This window comes from Oryzias latipes, chromosome 16, assembly GCF_053564925.1.
Source record: "Oryzias latipes strain Hd-rR chromosome 16, Olatipes_Hd-rR_3.1".
NCBI lineage: Eukaryota > Metazoa > Chordata > Actinopteri > Beloniformes > Adrianichthyidae > Oryzias > Oryzias latipes.
The window spans coordinates 36,408,465-36,435,938 of record NC_136252.1 but is presented as its reverse complement, the minus strand read 5'-3'; the positions used below and the strand labels follow the sequence as shown (position 1 = coordinate 36,435,938).

General features: G+C 44.8%; 1 protein-coding gene across 1 annotated transcript; it reads right to left on the bottom strand.

Annotated features, from left to right (window-relative positions):
* Window positions 1-1,515: 1,515 nt before the first annotated feature.
* Window positions 1,516-27,474, bottom strand: LOC101174395 (transmembrane protein 79). Its single transcript, XM_023963874.2, has 5 exons — window positions 27,339-27,474; window positions 19,348-19,871; window positions 19,039-19,233; window positions 2,067-2,298; window positions 1,516-1,976 (listed from the first exon to the last, which is right to left on the bottom strand). Exons 2-5 carry the CDS (start codon window positions 19,829-19,831, stop codon window positions 1,772-1,774), a joined length of 1,116 nt encoding a protein of 371 aa, XP_023819642.1. The 5' UTR covers window positions 19,832-19,871; window positions 27,339-27,474; the 3' UTR covers window positions 1,516-1,771.

Here is a 27,474-nt window from a genome sequence, read left to right as displayed (position 1 = left end):
TGACTTGTGTTCACTTCTGCCTGTGTGTTTATTTCTATGCCTGTGTGAGTTTATTGGGTATCGCTACTGATTTTATATTGTTTTTTACTTTGTGAAGCACTTTGTGAGTCGCTCTCTGTGAAAAGTGCTATATAAATAAAGATTTACTTACTTACATAATGGTAGTGCAGGATGAGTCCCGGTGCAGTAGACTGTCTGGAAACGGTTCTGCTGCATTGGGTCAGGTTTCCTCTGAGAAGATGTCAGTCTTTCAGGTTGTGGAAGCATGCAGGGTTGAGCGTTGGAACCTCTTTCAAATCAAACTCTGTCACATTTCTTTGTGAATTAGGTTCATAATAAGTGAAAAAGAACATCTTCTAAGTTCAGTGTTAACTTACAGGTTATTCAAATCACTTAACACCTTGTTCTATAGAACAGTCAAATAAAAGCAGATTTAACCAAGTTCACAGTCTCAATTCAATGTTATTTGTATAGCCTAACTTCACAACAACACTCGTCTCCATGGGCTTCGTATGGGTCTCCAGTCTGTTGGGGCTGGAGCGCTTCTCTGCTGCTACTGAACCAGAAGGTCAGGTCTACTTGGGTACAGTGAGGGCTGGCTTGTGTGAGGGGGTCCTTAGTAAAGTCAAGAGCCTTTGTAGTCAAAGGACAAGGGCCACTCTCACTCACAACCACGCCGACCTTCCCAAGGGCCCAGGGTGGAGATGGTGGAGAGCTGTTGTGGGGCCCCGTAAATGCATTATGTCCTGGTATAGGGGGTCATCAGAGGCCCTCTAGCAGGGTCAGGGGCCCTCATAGTTAAAGGAATCCTAAAAACAGAGACCCTCTGAAATAGAAGTGTTCTTCTTCTAGTCATTGCTGTTTTGGGCTATGGGCCCACCAAGGGCCCCTGGGCGCTGGCCCCGCTGACCAGTTCCATAACCCAACCCTGGCCAAGGGAGGTGTGAGATTGAAAGCACAAAACTTACAACTTTGTCATCTTCTACTCATCTATCACATTCTATAGATATCTATTCTATTCTATCACAACAGACGGTCTTGTGGACCATTTCCTTCGTCTCGTTTCCTGACAAACACCAGAAGGTCTCCCGTCTGCACATCAAGAAATCTGGGATTTCATCATCGGAGAGTCACCGCGCGCTGGAAAGAAGACGAACGGCAACAGGAAGATCACGGACAAACTTAATGGCAGAGCTTGGTCTGTTGGAATGATGAGTGGGACACATTTTTGTTCACATAGGCAACACATCAGGACTGGATCCAACACGGGTTTCTAACACGACAGCAGTACAATCTTAGTGAAAGAGTTCACTGGGCAGCCGTCATTTTCTAATCTTCATAGGGGAGGGAAAGGGAAATTAGCCTTCAGTACCCAGAAAGCTGTCAAAATCAGAGAAGGCAAATTTAATGATTGCAATATTTTCTAGGAAAACCTCGTAAATACAGAGGGGCAATCAAGTACTGATGCACGTTCTCACTCACTTCTCTCTTTTTCCAAATGATTTGACATCAGAGTTGAGGAAAGTTTTACAGTTTTATTGGGAAACCAAGAAAAATAAATGCAGTTTTCAAATATTTCAGGATTCTAAAACCATTTTTACAAAAGTAATTAAAGCTTAAAAAACAAGTAGCAGAACAATAACTAAATCATATAACCTTAAACAAAATGACTTATCTGAAGAAGGTGGAGGCGACCCTAAACCTGTACTAAACATTCAAACCGAATGGTTTGGTTTACAAGTCAGATGCTGTGTTGCTCAGAAAGCAGAACTCAGCCCCAGAACCTCTGTTTGCCAGAGGGCGGGGGCAGCACCTCTACAGGGGGAACCTGAGCACTGAAGATGGAGCCATCTGCCTCCACCAAGAAGATGAAATAGAAGTTTGCAGCCATCATGACGACTCCTGGCAGGAAGGACAGGCCAAAACCAAAACCCCGGATGCTGCTACCAAAGGCTGCCGCCCCCCAGTAGACAAGCCTGGAAAAAGGAAAAGAGATGAAGCTTTACGGCCATCACTTCTATGGATTAATTATCAATGATTCTGACTGCTTTGCTTTAAAAATTCACCGTCCAAAGGCAAAAACAATAGTCAGCAGAGGGATGAGCTTCAGCTGCTCCTGGGTTAGGTACATCGCCATGACAACCATCTGAAGGAAGTAGATCAGGAACAGGGAGGCGGAGTCTGTGATGAAGCGCTGGTGCACAGCAACCTCCTTACACTCTGCCTCTTTCAGATTCTCATCAAACAAAGTTGGGGTCGAGGCTGACTTGAGCCGACTGATACCCAGAACCAGCCAACCTGAGAGACGGGAGAAACCACAGAGGCACAAAGGTGTGAGGAGGACAGTCCAACACCGGCAGGGGTCAGCAAAGGCCAGGCAAAGTCTCACATCTACGTTCATGGTCAGTCTGAAGGCAGAAACCTCCACTTTTGTTCTGCAGGCTGTGTAAACCGGCTTTTGGGTGGGTGCACTCTAAAATGACAAATGTTTCAACACCCAATTTTTCACAAAGCAAGCAGACATTTATAGAAAAACATGTTGTTTTATTACGTCTCATTTAGCATAAGCAGGGTCTTCCTTTTGATATTAATTTAATATTAGCTTGAACACACACTGGCAATTGCATTTTTTTAAGTAACCTTTTGACTTTTATCATAACTGGGTCGTGACCCCAACGACCACAACAGTCTGTGGGTTCAGAATGAATCAGGATGACGGCTTATCCCACACTTTTGCAATATTTTAAGAAAATACCAAAATCGAGAACTACTTAAGAATTGTTCTAAGCTCTAAAACAGCCAAAAGTGATGCTCCACTGTGAAGGTTTTCAGGAAAAAACTTCAAATTCATCTTTTTAGTAAAGGATTTATGTAGTTTTTACTTTCACACATGTTTTCATTTGATTTGATAAATTTGATTAACAATTTGATTTATTTTGATTCAAATGTTAACAATAATTACACATTTTATTTATAGGGCACCTTTCTGAGACTGCAGACAACTACACCAGAACATCCTCAGGCTCCTACAGCCAGGCCTCAGTGTCTGCACGGTGAAACGACTGGTAGCCACCAGGACTCGGTCCGCTTCCTCAGCCAGTCCTCTAATCTCCTGCTGTTGGCCAAAGCTGCGCGGCGGAAGCTGCCGCAAAAGCAATGTGCGGTAAAAGAAAACCAGCTGAGCAGCGACAGCATTAAGTCCATGGCCGAACGGCCTCCCAGGCCCGACATGCTGTCAGCTCAAGTCAACTTCATTTATAAAGAACTTTTAAAACAGCAGAAGCTGACCAACGTGCTAAACAACGCAGGGTAAAAACAAAACAAACTAAAACAAACAGAATAAAATCAATAAAACCAATGAAAACATCAACTCACACTGAGTTTCTACAGTGTCCTTCATCCAGGAGCAGCTGATCTAAGTGAGCGGGAAGGGTAAAGCAGCTGGAGCAGCTCAGAGAGGTGGGCGGAGCCAGACCATTTAAAGACTTAAAAACAAATACAAGAATTTAAAAAGCAACTCTAGAATGGACAGGCAGCCTGATCTGGTGTGATATGCTCTCTCTTCCAGTTACCAAGCCTGCAGCAGCGTTCTGCAGCAGCTGGAGAGCAAGGATGAGTGAGAGACACCAACGGAAAGACAGTTACAGTAATCTAGTAGGAACAAAGGCCTGGATTACTGTCTCAAAGTGCTTCTTGATAAGAACGATTGACTTTAGCTGCCTTAACTGAAAGAAGCTGGATCTCACCACTGAACTGATCTGCTTGTCCAAATTCAAACCGTCGTCCATCTTCACTCCTACGTTTGTGACAATAGATTTAACAGATTGTGTGAGAGAGTCCAGAGTTTTGGGGTGTGACCCACTGTTGCCACGGAGACCAAAGACAACCATCTCTGTCTATTCCTCATTGAGGTGGAGAGAATGAAGAGCCATCCAGATTTTTAATTCCTCCAAGCACTTAATTAAAGCGTTGATTATCAAGAGGCTGAAGACCAGATCCACTGCTGAGGTGGCTGACACCTTCAATGTGTCTCAGCGTCAAGTACAAAGTATAAGAAAAAGATTTGAAGAGACTGGAGATGTTTTTGACAAGCCCAGGTCCGGCAGACCCCCCAAGACAGCTGCTGGGGAGGACCAGCCCCTTTTCCACTGCAGCAGAGCTCCACCAGGCCTGGTCACCTCAAGTCCCTGTGTCAACCACAACAGTTTGTAGAATTCTGTCTCAAAATGGCCTCCATGGTCCAATCAGTGCCCAGAAACCAGCACCAAACAAAAGGCAATTGAACAAACGTGTGGCATTTGCCAAGGCCCACAGCCTGCTAAAAGGATGGACGCTGGAAAAGTGGCAGACGGTGGATTTCTCAGATGAGTCTTCAGCTGAATTACATCACAGGAGACCAACTGGAGCCCGCATGGACCCTAGAATCACCCAGAAAACAGTTCAGTTTGGTGGCAGGAAAATCCTGGTCTGGGGTTCCATCCAGTATGGGGGGGAGCGAAACATTTGCAGGGTGGAAGGCAATATCAATAGCCTAAAATATCAAGAAGTATTAGCTACCTCCTACATTCCCAACCATAAAAGGGGTCAAATTCTGCAGCAGGATGGGGCTCCATGGTATACTTCCATCTCTACATCAAAGTTCCTCAAGGTGCTCCAGGACTGGCCAGCCCAGTCAGCAGACATGAACATCATTGAGCATGTCTGGGGTAGAATGAAAGAGGAAGCATGGAAGACCAAACCAAAGAGTCTGGATGAACTCTGGGAGGCATGGAAGACTGCTGTCTTTGCTATTCCTGATGATAATCATTGTCAAACCGCATGGATGCTGTCCGTCAAGCTCATGGAAGTCATACAAGATATTAAATATGGATCTCACAGTAGCACTACTTAATTCACTGATGTTATGCAACATATTTTTGTTTTTGAAGTAAATTATTTGTTACATTTTCACATTACTCTCTGTAGGCCACAAAACTTTTGTCTTGCCAAAATGTGACCTTTCTGTGTTCATTAAATGATCAATCTTTCTTCAGTGAAGGAATTTTATTTTAGTATATTGAACATAATTTGGGAGGGTTTTAGCTTTCATATCAGACATTTCTAAAACCAATGGATTCATTAACAGTGAGGTTAGACGCTTTTGTTTCTACAAAATGGATAAGCGACAAGACTTTTGTCAGGGACTGTAAGTAAAGGGAGAAGAGCAGAGGCCCAAGGACCCCGTACAGTAGAGGAGCAGAGGAAGTCTGAACATTATTGAGGTTTACACAAAACGTTCTATCTTCTAGATATGACCTGAACCCCTACAGAGCAGTGCCATGGATGCCTACAAGTTGCTGTAACCGGGAGATCAAGATGTTGTGATCTAATGTGCCGAAGGCAGCCGTAAGATCCAGTAGTACCAGGACCACATGGTCCCCAGCATCTGTAGCTAAGAGGATGTCATTAAACACCCTGATCAGAGCTGACTCAGTGCTGTGTAGAGAATGGAAGCCAGACTGGAAAACCTCAAGGTTGCCATTTTCATCTAAAAAATCCTTCAAGTGGACATACACAAAACACAATTTTTCCCAGAATCTTCGAGAGGAAAGGGAGTTTGGAAATAGGCCTAAAATTGGACAGCACAGAGGGATCCAGGTTAGGCTTCTTGATCAATGGCTGCACTGTAGCATGTTTACAGTTTCTAGGGAACACACCAGAGGAAAGGCTGCCATTTACAACAGCAAGAACTGCAGGTCACAGAGTAGAGATAACCTCTTTAAATAATCGGGGTGGAACCACATCGGAGGGGGAACCTGAGGGCTTCAGGTGTTGCAAAGAGTCACTGGTTCAAACTGGTCAAAGGTTACAGGGCAAGACACAACAACAGAGGGGGTCTTGGTGTGGGGGTGGCTGGTCACTCCCCCTCCTTTTCACATTCCACCATCCATTTTATTTTATTTATTTTTATTTTTTTATTTTTTTTAACTTGTCCTGTCCAACAGCTGGGCAGACAGATGAGAGCTGAGGGCCTCTTGTGTTGGACATATTTTACTTTAACAACAGGGGTTATTAATCTTCAGACAAACCAGAGGTATGTCTGAATAAACCCCTTTTGGAATTGAGGCCAAACTTTATTAATTTCAATCATGTTTGAAAATCTTTGGTGTTGGACTGGACAGAAAAGGAAAGAAGGGAAGAAGAGAGAGGGATGTTAGAGAGAGGGGGGGAAGACTGCTGTCTTTGCTATTCCTGATGATAATCATTGTCAAACCGCATGGATGCTGTCCAGTTAAAAAAATAGAACATGTGGAATATGGGATGACACTGGTTTGATTAGAAGAAGCAGAGAAAAGAGCTGCAGTGGAAGGATTGATGATACGGATGCACCGAGCCGGAGCTCCAGGCCTACAGGAGGGCAGAGTGATGTCAAATAAAACAGGCATGTGATCTGAAAACACGGCAACACATACCACCAGGTTAGGAACAGAGAGTCTATATGTCAGCACCAGATCAACTTGTTAACGGTTGCGCCAACTGAAGTGGCAGCAAGTTCGTGTAGCGCTGTGTTTTTGCTGTCAAAAGTAGCTTCTTGTGCTTTTTCTTCTCTTCCTTTTTGACCGAAATGTGCATCTACAAATACTCGAGAGATATCCTCCTTCAATTACGACACACATCGAACAGATGTAAACATCTGATTCCTCCGGAGATTAAGAAGCCCGTCCGTGGATGCCGTGCTGGGGCTAAACTAAAGGCTTGAAGGTGGAGAAACAAGCCCTTCGTCCCATCGATTATCATGGGGAATGTAAACTCTCTACAGAATAAGTGTGAGGAGCTGGTCGCCTTGATAAGAACTGACGAGGCATACCGTGTGAGTTTATATCTGCTCACAGAGAGCTGGCTGACTGACGTGATCCCCGACTCAGCTGTTAGCATCCCCGGCTACGCACTCGTCAGAGTGGACAGAGAGGTGGAACTATGCGGAAAAACGAAGGGCGGTGGACTTTCTGTGCTGGTCAGCAACAAGTGGTGCCATCCCGGTCACATCACGGTCAAAAGCAAGATCTGCACTCGTGATGTGGAGCTCTTGGTGGTCGGTATAAGACCATACTATCTTCCACGAGAGTTTTCCAATGTAGTCGCCATTGTTGTTTACATTCCGCCGCGGGCGGACCCATCGTCAGCGTGTGACATCATCCAGGAAGTGGCTGCGAGGGCTCAGTCTGCACACCCAGAGGCGCTCATCATAATATCGGGGGACTTCAATCATGTTGATGTGAGCTCTCACTTAGGGGTTTTCATACAATATGTGAACTGTCCAACTAGACACAAAAACACTCTGGACCTGTGTTATGTGAATTTAAGATCTGCCTACACTGCAGTGGCTCTACCCCCCCTTGGTAGGTCTGATCATAACCTCAGTCAGCTCAGACCATCATATAAGCCATGTGTGATGAGGCTGCCTAAAGCTACCAGATCCTTTAGGCAGTGGACTCCTGAGACAGCAGCCATGCTAAGGGACTGTTTTGAATCCACTGACTGGGACTTGCTGGTGGGAGACAGTGACATCGATCAGGCTGTGGTGTGTGTCACTGATTACATCCACTTCTGTACAGATGTGGCAGTGCCTCTGAAAAAAGTACGCTGCTTTCCCAATAACAAGCCGTGGATTAAAAGCAATATGAAGCACCTGTTAAACCTGAAGAAGCAGGCCTTTAAGACTGGTGATCGGCACAAAGCAAGGGTGGCTCAACATGATCTAAGTAGAGCCATAAAGCGCGCCAGGAGGGATTACAAATCTGGGCTTGAGATGAAGCTGCAGAATAAGAACACTAGGGAGGTATGGAGCGGCATGAGAACCATTACTGGCTTTAAGGAGAGGGGATGGACTGTGCCTGGTGATGTGGCCAAGGCGGATGACTTCAACCATTTTTATAATAGGTTTGACTCTGTACACGCCCAACCATCAGTGACTCTTCCACCTCTGCTGCTGTGACCGGCTCCCCTTTTCCACCCAGTGACAGATCCTTGACTTCTGCTGCTGTGACTGGTTCCTCTACTCCACCAAGTGGCAGCTCCTACACCTCTGCGGCTGTGACCTGCTCTTCTCCTCCACCCAGCAGCGCCTGCTCCAGCTCCAGCCCTGATGCTGTAACACCTATAAGAATAGAGGAAGTGTGCATAGAGCTCAGGAGGCTGAATGGTTGGAAATCTGCTGGTCCTGATGGAATATCACCACGGTTGCCAAAGGACTGTGCGTCAGAGCTGGCGGTGCCTCTTCAAACCATCTTTAACAGGAGTCTTCAGACAGGATGTGTCCCTGGCTTGTGGAAGACCTCATGCCTTGTCCCAGTGCCCAAGGTGACAAGGCCTGCAGGGATGAAGGACTATAGACCAGTTGCCCTAACATCTGTCATAAGGAAGACTTTTGAGAGGCTACTACTCCGGAGGCTCAAACCCCTGGTGGAGGGGGCGCTTGACCCCCTTCAGTCCCCTTCAGGACAGTATGGGAGTGGAGGATGCAGTCCTTTATATGGTCCATAGGGTGCTCTCCTTTCTGGAAGGGACTGGCAGATATGTGAGGGTGATGTTTTTCGATTTCACAAGTGCCTTTGATACAGTCCAGCCTCAGCTGCTGAAGGGGAAGCTCGAGAGTATGGGAGTTGATCCAGTTCTTGTTCGCTGGATCCACAACTTTCTGACTCTTAGGTCACAGTTTGTCCGACTAGGAGACTGTGTATCTGGGACATTGATGAGCAACACCGGAGCACCACAGGGAACTGTACTATCGCCTTTTCTCTTCACACTCTACACTGCTGACTTTAATGATGCATCTGCAGCTTGTCATGTCCAGAAGTATTCGGACGACACTGCTATTGTGGCGTGTGTAAAGGGAGGGGATGAGAGTGAGTACAGGGAGCTCATCACCAGATTCACCTCCTGGAGCAGGGACAATGGTCTTGTGCTGAACACATCAAAGACCAAGGAGATGATCATTGACTTTATTAGGAAGTCCTCCCACCACCCAGTGATCATCGATGGTGGGGGAATCGAAGTGGTTGACTCCTACAAGTACTTGGGTGTGCACCTTGACCACAAACTGGACTGGTCAGAGTAGGCTCATGCTCTGTATAAGAAAGGGCAGAGTAGGCTGTTTTTCCTGAGAAAGCTGAAGTCCTTTGATGTATGTACTGACATGTTGCTCCTCTTTTACCAGTCGGTTGTGGCGAGTGCTGTCTTCTATGGGGTTGTATGCTGGGGTGGCAGAATGACCACAAGGGATTGCACTCGATTGGACAAACTGATTAAGAGATGTGCATCTGTGATCGGGAGGAGGGTGGACTCTCTGCTGCAGGAGAGGATGAGGGCTTTGACTCAGAGCATCCTGGACAATCCCAGACATCCCTTGCACAACACGATGTCTGGTCAGAGGAGCTCACTGAGTAATAGGCTCCTTTCACTGCGCTGCAGGACAGAGCACTTTAAGAACTCATTTGTCCCTACTGCTATCAGGCTGTTTAATGAACCTGCCTGATATGAATTGATATTATTTTGTGAACTGTCTTTTTACTGTTGTTTGTTGTGTGTGGTTGTGTGTTTTGCTACCGGACACCTGAATTTCTCCTTTGGGAGATTAATAAAGTTTATATCTATCTATCTAAGTGTGTGTCCACGTTCCTGCTTGGGTTCAGACACATGCTGAACAAGATTAAAAGAGTCAATAAGACTTAAAAAGTCCTTAGACATTGTATGGTCTGTGTTAGAGTTAAATAATTATCATTTGCGTGCACACTATAATCTCCATAATATGTTTGTCCCATTTCTATCTTTCAGTAAGAAAACAATGACTTGAATAGCTCTGATTATAGTAGAATATGATGTTCTTGTTGTTTCTGATTAAATGACCCACATTCATGTCTGCAACCTTCAGTTTTCAATAAAAGAAGGCTTCATGCACCAGGATGGCAGAACTCCTCTGCGACAGTTTGCGCTGTCACAGACTGATTCTCCTTCTGCAGAAGTCTAGCAAAAAGTTCTCATCTCCTGTGTGGTTCTTCTCTTTATTAAGGAAAAAGTCAAAACCCTGACATCTTGGTGCCGTGACCCGGATCTCAACATACCCACCGGTGGTGGACTGAGGACGACGCGCTGAAGCCGTGCACGCCCGGACAATATAGGCTGTCCGGAAGAAAGTCCCGGGAGGTGAATTCTTCGCCGGGCCAGCGTCATAAGTCTAACCCTCATCTGCCAGCGGTGGCTTGACGAGATCCGACCGGAAGTGATGAACCACAGGACTGAGTGAGTTTTGCATACGATCACAGTGTTGAGAGTAAAAATAGCAGAAAAGGTTTCTGGCTAAAAAGGGTAACCAGTCCCAAGCGCAAAGAATAGGAATAGCAGAAAAGGTTTCTGGCTAAGGGGAATAAAAAATAAATAAATAAATAAAATAAAAAAACATTTTTTACATTTTTTTTACATTTGTCTTTTCTTTATTTTTCTCCTCCTATTTTCCGCATTAATATCAAAGTGACCTTGGTGTCGGAGATTCGAGCTAGTTCGATCTCCCTGGACCAGGAACTCGGGACATAGCGTGCCATACCTCCTGGTTGGCCGAGGTCACCAAAGTAATCTCGGAGGTTTCCTTTTGCATTTTTTTTTCCATAATTTCAAAAGTGTGGACTGCAGACGATTAGAATTGATTTGTGTTTAAATTCACCGTCCTACAGTGTGATTATGGGTAGCAACATGAGTAAATCCCCTGACGGGGCTCCTTTACAGGGGGATGAAAAATATATGGCACGAAAAGACCCAAACAGCATGCGATACATGTTAAAATGGAAGAAAAAGTATGGTGTGAAAGGACAGCTAAAAACAGAAGAATGGAAAGAAGTAGTTGTTAAACTAGAGGCAAGTGTAGCTGGAAAAACCAGAGATAAGGAAAAAATGGAAGACAAACAAAAAGAATTAGATTGTGCAAGACACTGGCTTAGAGAAGCAGATAAACGTAAAAAAGATATCCAGGCTGCGAAAGACAAAAAAAGCAAACAAATCAAAAGAAGCAGGGACTCCTATCACCATGTTCGTACGTCCGGAAGATAACGAAACCCAGCTCTGTAGCAGACGCCAGCAGGCTGCGAGAGTAGCCGACATGCTACAGTCAAAAACTGAGGAAACACCTGCAGTACAACGTTTGTCCCTGACCAGTCCCCATGTCTCCCTCTCATTATACCCAGACCTTACCTCTCTGCCCCCACCTCCACCCGAGCCCCCTACTTACGATTTCAGAGACAGATCCGAGCTAAAACCCCCCCTCAGATATCGGGCTGAGGGAACAGAAACATATCCAATGATTCAGGTGGCTAATCCAAATCCAGGCGAAAGAGGGCCCGAACACCTTTATGTGTTCCGACCCTGGACCCTGGAAGAAGCTCGAAGGGCTGTTGAAGGGCTGACTCCCATTGATGAAGATGTAGAGAAGTGGATAGAAGATATGAGAGATCTTATACTCTCGTACAGACTAAATGGGTATGAGGCTGGCCAAGCAGCCCAAACATCAGTGGGAAAACATTGGGCTAGAGTAAGAGGGGATTATACAGGCAGAGATGGCCAAAATGAAGTTTTTCCTGCCCCTGTCGATGCACTGTCTAGCAGCTATGACAGAGCCTGGACAGCTTTGGAAGGCAGAAGTAGAACAATATTCAAGAAGAAAGCAAACTACTCCCACCTGGCAGGGATAAAACAAAAAACAGGGGAGCCGGTAGACGATTTTGCCCTCCGCTTTGAAAAAGAATTTAAGACCCACAGTGGCATTACACACAATGAGGACCCAGCCTCAGCTTACCAACAACAGTTAAAAAAATGGTCTCCTGAAAGCATTGCGGCCAGAAATTAGTGAATGGGTTCGTACCCATCACGTTGAATCTGATGACAGCTCAGTACCACAAACCATGACATGGGCCCGTCACGTTGAAAGAATTACAAAAGAAAAGAAAAACCCTGATGTGTTTTTCACCTCAGATGCTCTTCCACACTCTGCAGTGTTTTTCCACGGACCCACACCTCGCGGGCGGGGGCGTGGGCGTGGGCGAGGCAGAGGACGTGGTAATCCCAGGGGAAGAAAAGGCCCTAATCGCTCAGAAGACTGTTGGTGCTGTGGTGGCCACGGCCACTGGTCAGCAGAATGCCCAAACAACAAACAAGGTCCGAATCACGGACAACCCAATAAACCACCTAATCAGCAATCATGCCATTTGCATGGGAATGATTTCTGACTAGATGATGACCAAAGCAATCGTAGTGAAATAGTAGACGTTTGCTCAGCTTGGAACATTTTAAACACCCTTTATGAAAAACCATGGGTAATGTTAACATTAAATGGCAAAGACATACCATTTCTTTGTGACACCGGAGCATGTAAAACAGTTGTGAAAACGCAGGTACCAGGAATAATGAAATCCAAACATCAAATAAAAGTAAAGGCAGCAAATGGTCAGATCGAAACTGAAAACGTGTCTAAACCCCTAAGCATTATAGACCCAGAAACAGGAAAAGAAATCAGCGCAACAGTAGTCATGTCCCCAAAATGCCCCGTTAACTTATTAGGACGCGACCTAATGGTAAAACTAGGAATTGCTGTGGTTCCAGTAAAAGACGGCATGCGAGCTTTTAGAACACCACACGGTTCCTACGTTGCTGACACTGAAATAAATCAGAGAGTGTATTGTTCATATGATTTGCTCCCAAACAACAATCACATACAATCGACCTGCATGCTGACCACTGCACGAGAATCGTTAGAGGAACCCCAAAATGAAATGGCCTATAGTAATCTTCAGATTACTATGGCAATTTACAACGACCCGTCTGACCCAAACATTTTGAATTTCTGCTCCCAGCACCAGACCCTTGTAGGAACAACACATTTATATACAGATAGGCGTTCACTCGCAGCCGTGCATGTGGTCCCACCCTCAGAACCTCCATATCAGTTAGACGCAGTCCCCCACATTCCCCTTTTTAAGCCTGAAAACATCTCATGGACAGATGTGGGACAAAGGCTAAAACTGGCATGTGCGGCCACTGATTATCACACTGATGACTCCCGCTGGGCTTACAGCCCATCCACCAACATGTGGCGCACTACACATACTGGAGTGCTCACTGGAACAGCAGCAGTCCACCCCCTGCAATGACAAGCTGAAATTTACCTTACAGACAGAGATTTAGCAGACCTGGCCAAAATTCCAGATGACCTATGGACCAAAGGTCCTACGGATGTAGGGCTACTAAGGTCCATTCCACCTGTTCAGATCACCCCGAAATCATCTTGGCATCCCCGATTTAGACAATACCCCTTAAAACCAGAAGCTGCAGTCGGTATAAAACCAGTCATAGAACAATCACTGAAAAGTGGCATTATCCGCCCATGTCCTGACTCCCCTTGTAACACCCCTATTTTTCCTGTACAGAAAGCAAACAAAACAGATTGGCGTATGATCCAGGATTTAAGAGCGGTAAACGAAGCAGTGCAGACCAGAGCCCCATTAGTACCAGACCCACACACACTGCTGAATTCCCTCAAGCCAAACCATAAGTTTTTTTCAGTGGTAGATCTAAGTAATGCATTTTTCTCTATCCCAATACATCCAGATTCCCAATTTTGGTTCGCATTTACTTACAATGGTGCTAAATACACATATACCAGACTCCCCCAAGGTTTTGCAGACTCTCCCACTATCTTCACACAGGCCATTATGGCTTGCCTTTCTGATCTGCAGCTATCACCTAAAAGCCAGCTCATAGTGTACGTAGACGACATACTAGTAGCAAGCGAAGATAAAGAAAGCTGTAAACAAGATTCCCTTGCACTGCTGCGCCACCTCCACAAGACAGGAAACAAAGTAAGCCAGGCAAAACTGCAATGGGTAAAGGAGGAAGTCACATACCTAGGTCACACTTTGACAGCTGCAGGAAAACAAATCCATTTTACCAGAAAACAAGCTGTGGCAGACACCCCCAAGCCACAAACTAAAAAGCAAATGATGTCTTTCCTCGGGTTGTGCAACTACTGCCGTGCTTGGATACCCCACTATGCGGTTGTCACTCAACCCCTCCTTGACCTGATTCACGCCAAACCAATGACCATGACAGATAAGATACAGTGGACACCAGAGGCGGAAAAAGCATTTACAAACCTTAAACAAGATCTAATCAACACTACCACATTAGCACTGCCTAACTATTCCAAACCGTTCGTGCAGACAGTGGACTGCAGGGAGGGGTACATGACTTCTGTACTTATGCAAAAACACGGAGACAAATTACGCCCCCTTACATTTTACTCAAAAAAGCTTGATCCTGTTGCCCAATCTCTACCACCATGTGTACAGGCCGTTTGTGCTGCATCGATGGCTGTAACCTCCTCGGCAGATGTAATATTATTTCATCTTTTACAACTTTTAGTCCCTCATGCCGTTGACGTTTTACTTCTACAAAGCAAAATGAACTTGCTTTCACCCGCGAGACATCTCTCTTACACAGCTACGTTATTAGCCCAACCACACATCACAATCACTCGGTGCAACATTCTCAACCCAGCAACATTGCTACCTCTCCCAAAAGATGGCGAGCCACACAATTGCCTGGAAGCAACCGACAAGTTACAGTTACCACGTCCAGACTTAACTGACACGCCTTTAACAACCGGCATGACTTGGTTTGTTGACAGTTCTTGCTCAAAAACGGAAATGGGAAAAAACCAAACTGGTTACGCTGTTGTCCAGTTACCTAAAACAATCATTGAAGCAGCTCAGCTCCCTCCTAGCATGTCAGTACAAGCAGATGAAAGTATAGCATTAACCAGAGCGTGTGAATTAGCCAAAGGGAAAGACCTTACCGTGTACACAGACAGCCAGTACGCTTTTTCCACACTTTTTTATTTTGCCAAACAATGGGAACGCAGAGGAATGAAAACTTCCACAGGCAAACCCATCACCCACGCACAACTTTTACTTAACCTCTTACAAGCCATAAAGGCCCCATCAAGGTTAGCAGTTTGTAAATGTGCTGCACACACTGCAAACACGGACACAATCTCAATAGGGAACAGGCTTGCTGATAAAATTGCAAAACAAGCTGCAGCAGGACACCACAACACAGAAACATACTCTGCAGAAACAGAAAACACACAACTCCTAGACACTAGCATCCTGCATGACATGCAAAGCTCAGCTCCACTGCAGGAAAAGAAATTGTGGTTATCAAAAGGAGCAGAAATAACTGAAAAACAAATTTATGAACTGCATGATAAACCTGTACTCCCGAAATCATTGTTCAAAGCAGCAGCAGTTGCGACACATGGGCCATGCCATGTGTCGACAGGAGGAATGACAGTGCTCATACAAAGTCACTTTACAGCATTTGGCCTACAATCGTACTTAAAAAGGTTTTGTACAACATGCCCTACCTGTATACGGCATAACCCACAGGGTAATATGCGACCAAAGCGGGGAACTTTTCCTAAGCCATCCTACCCTTTCCAGGTATTACACATGGATTTCATTGAACTTACGGCAAGTGGCCCCTATAAGTACTGCCTTGTGCTAATAGACGCATTCTCAAAGTGGGTAGAAATAATCCCTACCAAAAAAGCAGACGCGATCTCAGTAGCAAAAGGTATCTGTAAAACCATCATTCCCAATTATGGAATACCAGAAATTATATATAGTGATAATGGAGCCCATTTTGTTAACACCATCATCCAAAACATGGCCGCCAGCCTAAAAATGACGTTGAAAAATCACTGTGCATACCACCCACAAAGTGCAGGACTTGTGGAACGCACAAATGGAACAGTAAAAAGCAGACTCAAAAAATGCATGGAAACAACAGGAAGACCATGGCCAGAGTGTTTAGATCTAGTAAAACTATACATGAGAATCAGACCTACATCCGATGGCCTGACACCCTTTGAAATAGTCTATGGAAGGCCCTATAGGTTACCTATAGTAGCCACAGACTTACAAAAAGCAAATGAAGAACAAACAATAGCAGATTTTATCATAAGAATGATAAACCAGAAGGAGGTGTCCAATGCAAATTTACTACCATCTGACTCTTTATCTCCACAGGAAAGCTCACCAGTGAAACCAGGCGACTGGGTGTTCATCAAGGTCCTAAAAAGGAAGAACTGGGCCAGCCCACGGTGGGAGGGACCATACCAAGTCCTCCTAACAACACCCACGGCAGTAAAAATAGCTGGATACATCTCAGTCACTGTAAGTTGCAGCGTGCACCAGAGGCCTAAAGGAGGCTGTTGTGGTGAAGTCTGACTACAAAGGGGTTCCGTCTTTTAGTGGCGGTTCGTCTCAATCGTCAGCGAAGAAACCAGCCGAACCCAACATCCATTAGAACCTGGGTCTTTGAAGTGACCCTGCAACCTAGCAGCATGGAAGGCCCACTGCTGGGAGACCGCAGCAGGTGGGTGCGGAGCTGCGCTGTGACTGTAGCATGTCTTCTAGTCGCACCGACTTTCCTAGCAATGGAGAAACCAGGAGAAGGCGGTATCAACCTCGTCCACCGCTCATGGGATCTGTATGAAAAGACAACTCACCTAAATATTGCCACCCATGATCATTCCTACAGTACCAATCTCTGGTGGCAACTGATGAACAGAACTGCACACGACAGCAACATCACCAGCTGTTATGTGTGTACTTTCATGCCGTATGCTTCCCACAATACAGGTCTCCGTCCAGGCAATATCACCAGAAGACAACAAGATTGCCTGTATGAACTTAGCACACACCCTGGCTACAACCGAACTAAAAGGAGGACATTCAACTCCTGGAGCAAAAGGAATTACTCTGAGCGGTTTTGGGTTCCTCCCAATAACCCCCGTGGACCATGTGGCCCAATGAGAGACCTGTTGCCACTACCACAAGACCCCATTAAGCTCCCGGAGGTGATATCTTTGGTGAGCATGAAGCCTGGCTCACTTGGACGTTGTGTATACAACAATGGCACAGTGAAAGTGGGCATGGTGCCCTGGCATCTGTGTAACGTTACCTTGACCTTCTGTGACTACAATCTTACAGTTCGGTCTAACTACTCAGCTTGTATGCAGAAAGCCAACAGGATCAGAGGAAGCTGTGGATTATTCCTGATCAAACGGACATTTGACATAACAAACCAGACCAAAGGTAGGCAAAACTTAGCAGGTTGCAGTACCATAGTGCCTGGGGACCGAGGATCCAGGGTCCTAGCTGATTGGTACTTCCTGTGCGGACACACTGCCTATGCATCCCTTCCTCCAAACTGGGGAGGCCTTTGTGCTCTGGTCCCTCTGGTTCCACCTGTGTTCTTCATGAACAGAACCGTCCGAACACCCCACCCCGCACGACGGAAACGTGCTGCACCAGAGTTCCACATGAACGCCCTACAAATGACTACCACTACTGGAGTCCCATGGGAGTTCCGCATCTGGGGTGGAGGAGCAAAATTCGGACAATCACTCCTTCCATGGATCGGAGTGGCAGAAGTAAGAGACCACATCGAGAGCAACAGGTACGCATTGCTGAGACTCCTTAACACCACCTACAAGTTTTCCAATGCATCAGCAGCAGAGATGTCGGCCATAAGAACTATGGTTCTGCAAAATCGACTCGTGCTCGACCTCCTAACTGCATCATCAGGAGGTGTGTGCAAAATGGTTGGAGACACCTGCTGCACTTTCATCCCGGACGGCACCAGTGATGGACAGGACATTTCTACCGCACTGCACGACTTAGCAGAGCTGCAAGCCTATGTTAAGTCTGCGAGTCCTGGCGCCAGTCCCACCAGTGACATCTGGTCCTGGCTGACCACAGGCCCATGGTGGCACCTCCTGCTGAAATTATTGACCCCTATACTCATCATTTTGTGCCTATTTTGTCTTTTTACAACATGCGCTCTGCCTTGTGTCATGTCCATGATCGCAAAGGCTACCACGCAGGCTTTCATCCGTTACCAGCTTGTCCAACAAGCTGAAGAGGACCCCTCCCCATGTGAATACTCCTACGTCAGAGGCATCGTATGAATCTCTCACTGAAAGTGCCAAAAGCAAGTGGTGAAATGATGATGTTTGATGCCTTGTTCTAAAAAAAATAAAAACAAAAAAACAATAACATTTTTTTTACGGTTGTACCTTCCCCTTATAGTGTTTACTTATGACGTGTTTGAAATGATAAAAAAGGGAGGGATGTTAGAGTTAAATAATTATCATTTGCGTGCACACTATAATCTCCATAATATGTTTGTCCCATTTCTATCTTTCAGTAAGAAAACAATGACTTGAATAGCTCTGATTATAGTAGAATATGATGTTCTTGTTGTTTCTGATTAAATGACCCACATTCATGTCTGCAACCTTCAGTTTTCAATAAAAGAAGGCTTCATGCACCAGGATGGCAGAACTCCTCTGCGACAGTTTGCGCTGTCACAGACTGATTCTCCTTCTGCAGAAGTCTAGCAAAAAGTTCTCATCTCCTGTGTGTTTCTTCTCTTTATTAAGGAAAAAGTCAAAACCCTGACATCTGAATTGTAGTTTGTCGATCTTTATTTGTATTCTTGTTGATGCATAAACAAACCTGCATCATCTGGAATGTGTTGATTTGCTTCCTGGTTCTGAACTGCTGCTGACGCCAACATTTTTTTGTTCCAGGGAAGTTCTTTTCATTCATCTTCCTCCTTTTCTCTCATTGTTGCTGTCACTTACAAGTTTGTCTCTTTCCAGTTCTCTGAGACTCCTAGCAGTCATAGGACAGACCACCCCTACCCTGAGTTGAGTTCTGCAGGTAGGGGGCAGTATATGAATTACTTTAACTTGGAGCTCATGGAAAGGACTTGCTCTTACTGCCATCTCTTCGTCAGAGGACAGGAGACTTTCAAACGTACAGATATAAACTGAAGGAAGATTGAGTCACACAGGTGAGAGACAGGTGAGGGAGGCATTAAGACAGGTGAAAAAGGAAAGACCTAAGGAGTTCAGGTGAAACAGATAACTGGGAGAAGCAGACTTACCAAGAACAATAGGGGCAGCAGCAAACACAGAGCAGCGCAGTGTGTAGACCAGCCTGAGGGGTGCGCTGTCTAGAAGAGGGGCATCAAAGGGCAGGAAAACAAACCCACCCCACACCAGGACAGGGAAGATGAGTGCTGACATCATCAAGGACACGCCCACCTTTAAAATGTCTCTGCTGGAACAACACAGGCCACCTAAACGATAAGAAAGCAAACATGCAGAGACATGACCAATAGCACACCCCTGTCATCCAAGACACTTCAACAGCCTGAAGGATGAAAGAACGACATCCGAAAAAGTGTATTTACATTTGGTAGGTGCTCTGGTCTCAGTCCATTCATACTGGAAGCCATGCTGGTCGTAGTCCACTCCTGTGTAGTTTAGGAAGGGACTTTTCTCAGACTCTATTTCCCAGCATGCCACTTCATCCTTGGGTGCTGAGTGCGAGGGTGGGACGGTCACCGCAGGACTGAACACCTGAGCCGCTTTCTCTGGCAGGCGGTTCTCTCCGAGGTTCTCTTCTTTCTGCAGGTAGGTTTTCAGAGGCATTCCTTCACCTGGAAGTTCTGGCCTTTCCTGTCTGGCCTTGCCGTCAGCCCCCAACGCTCTCTCACTCTCTGTACAGCTGGACGCCTCATGGATGGAGGTGTCAGACCTGATGCTCTTCCGGTCACCTTTACCTCTCAGTCCATCTGCCCGTCTGTCTGCCCGCTGTGGGGTGCAGGCTCTTGAAGATGTCACAACCTTCTCCTCTCCTGGGTTTGTCTCCCCTCTGCCTCTGTCATCCATCATGCAGCGTAGCCAGAAGGTCAACAGCAGATCAAAGATTCACCTGAACAAAAGCATGCAGTCACATAAAACCTTCAACTTTCAGTTCACTGCTGGATTTCAAGCTGACATTATGACAGCTTCTCCTGGCCTTCAGAGGTCCTCAGCATTGTAACATTGTTCAAAGGCCATCTTAGAACAATCAGTCCTCCAAGGATTTGGGGATGTTGTGATCAACACATTCCTGCAAATGTATCCAACACCAGTGGTGATAAAGTCTCAGTTTATTAAAAAAAAAAATCAAAGGAAAAAGATGGTGCTCAGCAGTTCACAAATATTCCTCATGAAAGTGGAGATTAAAGGTTTTCTTCTTCATCAACATTGTGTTGGGGCACAAATGGTGATGATTTACCGTGTCTGATAATAAACCATCTGTGTGTGGCTTTCTGTTACGGTTACTTCTGGACAGTGTCTACTGTAAATGTTTCAGAAAAGCCTCATATGCACCGTTTACATCATCTGTTTAGATTCCATTCCAGTCTTGATTTATGAGATCGTTTCTAAAGGCGTCCACAGTTTCATCATTCCTTATTCTTTTATATATTTGAAGGATTTCTGCTGACTTTTTGGGCAATTTAAAGCCAAATAAAGCAAATACAGGCAAGTGATCGCTTATGTCATTAATTACTAATCTCTTAATTATTAATCTCTTTGACCTTACAAAATATTGGTAAAAAATATTGTCTATTAATAATAATAATACATTTTATTTAGAATGCGCTTTACATTTTAGATAAAGTTGCACTAGTTGTTGTTCTATAAGGCTTTGTAATGAAAGGATACAATCCTTTACTATATAATGAATCAAAATAAATCAGGTGTTTGTAAAAGTGAATTAAGTTTTATGAGATCTATATAGAATCTCCACAGATTATTAATTGTTTATGTTGGTTTAGATTACTTAACATATCTTCTAAATTGTCCTTAAAGTTTCCATTTTTGATCCTGGTTTCCTATCTACACATCCAACAGTCATATTTTTGTTTTTTTGTAACTGTTTCCACAGCAACACTTTCCATTCAATCATCAATAGCAGAAGTCATACATTTTACCAGTTTCTATTTCAAACCGTTGTCAATATGAAGGGCGACCCCCCCTCCAATCCCATTCATTCTGCTATTGAAATACAAATCATAACCATCAAATTTCAAATCGTTCTCCTTCCCTTTAATTATCCATGTCTCTGACAGAGCAATTACTTTAAATGTTCCTTTAAATGTGTTCAAAAATATGTCATTTTATTCAAATGTCTTATTAGACTTCGACAATAGAAATGAATAACAGAAAATGTTCCCTCAGTTTTAACTTCACTGAGTTGTTCCTCACAGTAATATCTGCAGGGATCCTTGAACGTATTAAACACATGAGTCTCTGGATCCACATCATTAATAAAAAAACATAAAGTCCATGTTCTGTATAATCAAACTTAGAAGTCATTTGTGCCGAAAATAAAGTCCAGGGGCCTCATTTCTAAAACTTTGCGTAGGATTTGCGTCAGAAGTGGCGTACGGATGAAACATAGGACGTGCGTACGCACAGAAATATTGGGATTTATAAAACCGTGCGCACACACATCCTATAGATCTTTCCCTTAATAAAACACAACCAATTCTAAATGCAGCGCAGCTTTTGTGGCCTCATGACACGCCCATAGTTGCCCATAAATAGTCCGTGAAACGCCCACAAATGAATATTCATTGATTGAAACCATGGCACACACCGAGAGGAAATCAATAAAACGTAACTTCACTCAATGTGAAGTAGAAGTTATCGTTGGCGAGGTGGAAAAGAGGAGAAAAGTGTTGTTTGGAGGGCACAGTGTGGGCATTACTAATGCCAAAAAGGCACGTGAGTGGCAAACGGTGGCAGACGCCGTAAATGCTGCAGCCTCACAACCTCGGACCGTGGCCGAAATAAAAAAGAAAAGGTCGGACATCAAAGTCAAGGCAAAAAAACGTATAGCACTGCATCGCCAGAGTGTGTCTGCCACGAGGGGGGGGGGGGGGGGGCACCGGAGCTGACCCCTCCTGATGAGATGCTGCAGTGCCCGTTCTCGTTGGGTGGGCTGGGGTCCCGCTCTGTGGTCTAATAGCCATGGAGTGGGCCCTGGGCTGCTCTGTGCTGGGCGGGCGCTGTGGTACTGACCCCTGTGGTCGGGCTGGAATAAATGGATCCCCATCATATTGTTTCCTTGCAGCAGTACCAAACCAGAACTTCTTTAAGTGCAGTTCTTTGGTTCTGTTCAGGGTTCTATGGGGGGAACTGGGTAGGTGGGGTGTGGGTGGGTGGGTTGGGGGGTTGGGGGGGTGAGGGAGGGGTCCCATCTTTGTGTGATTGTCCTTTGTTTGCTGTTTTTAACAAACTTCGGTTTTTATGACTGTTTTATCTGCTTTTATGTGAAGCGCTTTGTGTTTTTAACTGAAATGAAAGGCGCTATATAAATAAATAAAGTTTGAGTTTGAGATGATGAGAGACTGGCGGCAATAATTGGGGAATCCCTTTTTAGTGGAGTGGTGACTGAGGCGGAGGGGGACACGACGCGCCAAAAGCCCGCAGAGGTCCAACAGGACGGCTGGAGGAAGTTGGAACCGGCTCATAAGCCACTCAACAAGTCTTCTTGCTGTCTAAAGATGCGTTCACTCCGAATTCTTCCATTTGCCACATCTTCTAAGATCAGCCATTGTGCGTCATTACGCATTGTGATGGAGCATTTTATTTCCCTCCATTTAATTACATCTGACAAGCTACAGATGTCGGTAATAATCCACGTGGAAATGGGAAATTGATCAGCAAATGTAATTTCTTGTTGCTTTCTGAATGGTTGAGACATACGCCATACATTGTTTTATCAAAAATAAAACAAACTAAAGGCATATGCATGAATACCATAATTCTGTAGCTTATGAAGAAATGTTTGACTATGAAAACAACTTTCCCCAGTGGACAATAAGTACATCTGTACGTCTGTCCGTCCATCCGCACCTCTATCTGCTCCTCCAGACGGACACATTGAGGAGAATATCAGTTTTGTACATTATTTCGTTCTGTTAACTATATTATTTATGAGGATGAATTGCACAACATGCCAATATTGCAGAACATATTTCACTTTTCTTTCTGCAAATATGTGTTCATTTGAATTTCTGTTGTAATTTTCGTTTGATCTTTTTTGTTTGTTTCACTGCTGATCGATCAAACGGGTGTTTGTGTAGCTGTTAATTGTCAGACTTGCTTTGTGAAGTCTTCATGTTATTTCTGAGAGGCAGTATTGTCATTTTCACTTTCACGTGTTTCTTCCATCTGCCGACGGCGTCGCCGTTTCTCATTTCACCCGTTTTTGTGCGTACGCCTGGGTCAGAGCGTGAAGGACCGCACATTTTCCCGTCAAGTTTGCTTTTTATAAATCTCAACTATTGCGTAGAGAGTGGCGTACGCCTTCTTTTGTGCGTACGCAACCTTTAGAAATGAGGCCCCTGGCCTCTACAGAATAGTCCACAGTCTGATTCTGTCAGCAGAATCTAAACTAAAACAGAACTTTAGAGTCTTTCACTTGTCTCACTGCTGCCACTTTAGCTTCTGGTGATCTATTTAGTTTTATGAACACGTTTCCATTCCTGGTCCAGTATTTTCTTGTATTTTATGTTGCTTTTTCAGGATAGGACATGTCCAAGCAATGTCTGAGTTGTTCTTGGTCAAGTGTTCATTTAAATAAACTCCAGTGCCTTTCAGTTTCTTTGCCTCCTTTAGGATTTCCACCTTGTGCTTTCTGTTCACAAATCTTTTTTTTCTCCTTACTTGGCAGAGTGTGGTATGCTGAGATGTGTCGACTGTCCAGATGAATGTCTTTACTTCTCATTTATTGGATCACTTGCTGCTCCTCAGGTGGAGCATCTTCACCTTCTCGATCCCTTCTTGGGTCAGCAGCATAACTCTGATGTCTGGTCTCTGTGAGCAGAAGCTCATCCACCTTTAGCTCCAGGAGTTCAATCCTTACATCCTTTTGTTTGATGACAGCCTGTAGCTCCTGGATCTCTTTTTCCATGAGACCTGTCAGTGTTTTCTGATTTTTTACCACTTCACTGACGTCCCTTAACATGAAGTTCAGAGATTCCTTCATACCTGCAATTTCAGCATCTAACTTGGTATTACTGGAGTCCCAATAGGATGACATGCGCTGCATTGTAGTTCTCTTCTTTCTGGACACAATAACTACTAAATGTCAAAATTATCCAATAGAATAAAGTGGACACATGAAGCACAAATCCCAATATCTTGACTTTTGATGGCTGTCACCATATTTTAGCGATTTTTGATGGATTGGATCAGGCCTTTAGGCTGAGAAAAGCAGTGGATATGTATAAACATTTGAAAAAATTATTTAAATATTATATTAAATATTAGATTAGATCAGCTTTATTAATCCCATAATCCCGTAATCAGCGGGTCGTCTCGCCTGATCTAAGGTCGTAGTTGGACGTGTGCCATGGAGGCGGCGTGGCTCGCATCCCGCACAACAAGGCTGGGGGGGCTCACGTGAGCATCCAGCCGTCCGGGTTCCACGCCGCTGCAGCGGTTGCAGACACGCACAGCTCCCGTCCACTGGGCCCGCGGGTATCGCTGGCACGCTTGATTCCCCCGCCATGGCCCTGTGTCGCATGGGCGGGCGCGGACAGCACGGTGACACCCGGACCGTGCAGGGTCCGGGCGCCGGCACACCCCCCGCCAGGGGTGTCGGGGAAGGAGAAGGAGGGAGGGGAGAGGCAAGGAGCCCACGGGGAGAGGGCAGAACACGGCTAAAACAGTCCAGCCTACCCCCCCCCCCCCGCGCAGTGAGGGGAATTGATTACAAAGCGCCCCCTCAGACAGGCGTGGCCCTGGGAGGAACACGGGGCCGCAAAATGCGTTTGAAGTGTTGATGATCAATGTAAACATAACCAATAATATGAAACAAAGACATACTTTCTCACAAAATATTGATTGTAACATGAAAATGCTGACAAGTCTTCATTACCAGCTCATAAAAATATAGATATTTATTCTTTTTTTGAGAGATTACTTTTACAGAATGGTGTTTTCACTGAGCTAGCAATTTGATGACGGTCCCTTGGCCGCTGTCTTGCTGCTCTGTCTGCATTTACTGCTGGAATAGAACAATTCTCAATAAAAAGCAGAAAAAATGATCTTTTTTAGAAATGCATTTGTGTTCAAACAAAATGACAGACTTGCTGTCACATTTGAACGTTTATCAGAAGTATTGAAGCAGGAAGTTCGCATCTGTGAAGACCTTTCTAACTTTACCAAGTCCTCTGGGTCCTGCTCTCTGATTGGTCGACTACCCTCTACTCTAACCCCCCCCCCCCCCCCCCCCCCCCCTGCTGTGTCAGTTTTGACACAAGTTTCTCGCAAGGACTTTGTCAAAAATCAGAGCGCAGTTGTAGCTCACTTGTGATTTGCACCAGCAGGTCTGAGCAGTTGGAATCACAGATTTGAAGTTGTAACGCTAAATGAACACCTGCAAATGGGAATTTGTCATTTGTGATTTTGTTTGTCAAACTTTACAACAGAAGCTTTTTACACACGGATGCAGATTTGTGGTGCCCAGGTTTTCACATTCTGTTTTACAAGTTCTTACATCAAATCTACAAGCTTTAGACACATTTAAACCTTCAGAACTGAACCTCTTTGAACGGTTCTACACACACAAAACTACAACATCTCAGCAATAGGCCTGCACAATATACCGCAAAGTTATTGTTATCGTAATATCCAGCTCTGCAATAGGCATATCGCAAAAGACTGCGAATATCGCAATAAATCGTAAACCCAAATGTGTTAAAACAATGTTATGGCAGCTTGACGCTTTTAACAAATCAAATAAATCCCTTTATGCTTTGACCAATCAGATGGAGGCCTATTATGTTAGATGTTTGTCACCTATGTCGATGAGGGTCATTTGGAGTATAATTTTAAACTGTTGCAATGAAATGGGAATGATGTTTTTGGCATTTTTCTATTTTTTTATATACACCGCAATTTATATCGTTATCGCAATGTTAATCTTTAATATCGCATATCGCAAGTTTTCCTCATATCGTGCAGCCCTACTCAGCAAAAAGTAGCTTGTTTTGTTGTTCTGAGACATAAACTACTTAGTATTTACTCAAGATGCTGCAATCATCATTTAAAACACGGATTGTGGTTCTTTGTAGCTCAGATAAAACCGAGTGGAGCTCTGCAGCAGATGCACAGAGACAAAATGCTATCGGCAAAGCGGGCCAAAGTTCTAGGTCAGTGACCCGGTGGATCCAACGCTCTGAAAAAAGGCCATCGTCGTGGCGATGAGCGGTGAAATCCCTGTTTACGGAGCTGCAGCTGAAGAGCAGACTGTCATAGAAATAAAGCATCATAGCCACATTAAAGCATCTCCTTCATCCTTTTATCCTGCCTCATCATCATCACTTTAATGTTCCTGGAAAGAATGACTGTTTTTTTCCTTTATTTATAAAATCCCCATTCAGACTCCTGAACCGGTTTAAAGTTCTGGAGAATCTACATTAATGTTGGAAATAAACAGAACTTCATTTCCCCAATCGTACTTTAGCACATTATCATTTAAGAAGTATTCATTCTATGTTTTTCTTAGCCTGAAAAATATTATATTGTGGAAATCAGACAATGTTGACTGTTCCAAGTTGCCAAAATAAAAGCATTATGAATTTTCTTGGGTAAAAACAACTTCCATATGAGATACAGTTGCAGTGGTTAACATTTGATCATTAAATAAACGGAATTTGACCATTTTATTACAATGGAAGGCATATTGATATTCAGATGTGTTCCGGTACACGTATTGTATCGCCAAACACACCCCTACCCCAAAGACTTTTGCCCCCACATAGAAATGGAAGATCGGAAAATGTGGTTGAACAACATGAGATGTTTGTCTTGTGATTGGAAAGTGTTCAGGCGTTGGTTTTAAGGTGGAATGGCAGGCCTTAAGGTCCACTGCAATGCTCTCAAGTTAAACCAGTTCAAGTCGCTAGGGCTCATGTACACAGCGAAAGCGGAGTAACCCTTGTGCTAATCTATCCTAGGTACTTTTACATTGGGAGGTGGGTCATCTAGACCCACTAGACAGAGCTCTGAACCTTTTTTCTTCAATGATTTGTGATCTTCACTGGTGAAGGTACATGAAATCTTTCCACCTTTATCCACCTTTGTCATGGTAGGGAGAACACCTCAATGGAAGGGGGGGGGGGGGGGGGGGGGGGGTCATCTGGACCCCATAGGATGGCACAAGGGTTAATCGGACGAAGGAACCCGAACCCGCGCATGTTCCGCCTCGTCCTGAATTCCCGGGTCCAAAGCGGGACGAACTGCGCACTTTTCCAAACTACTCCCACGTCATTAAGACACGAGCCCACGCGGAGGAACTGACGAGCTGTGCGCGCGGCGGCACCGAGGAACTCACAGACACTCTCCGGTTCGCTGTCCGTTCTGGACCCGGCTTTGGTTCGGTTCGGCCGTTCTCCCGATGTTATGAAATGTTAGAGGAAGCGCAGTTCAGGTGTGGCTGCAGGTAACTTAAAGGGGAGGTCCTCTTAAAG

Coding starts and splice junctions, on each gene's coding strand:
- LOC101174395 (XM_023963874.2), bottom strand. CDS start 19,831: ATGATGGATGACAGAGGCAGAGGGGAGACAAACCCAGGAGAGGAGAAG. Junction 19,234..19,347: donor GACCAGAGCACCTACCAAAT/GTAAATACACTT, acceptor CTTATCGTTTAG/GTGGCCTGTGTTGTTCCAGC. Junction 2,299..19,038: donor TGCTGCCCCTATTGTTCTTG/GTAAGTCTGCTT, acceptor CCCGTCTCTCAG/GTTGGCTGGTTCTGGGTATC.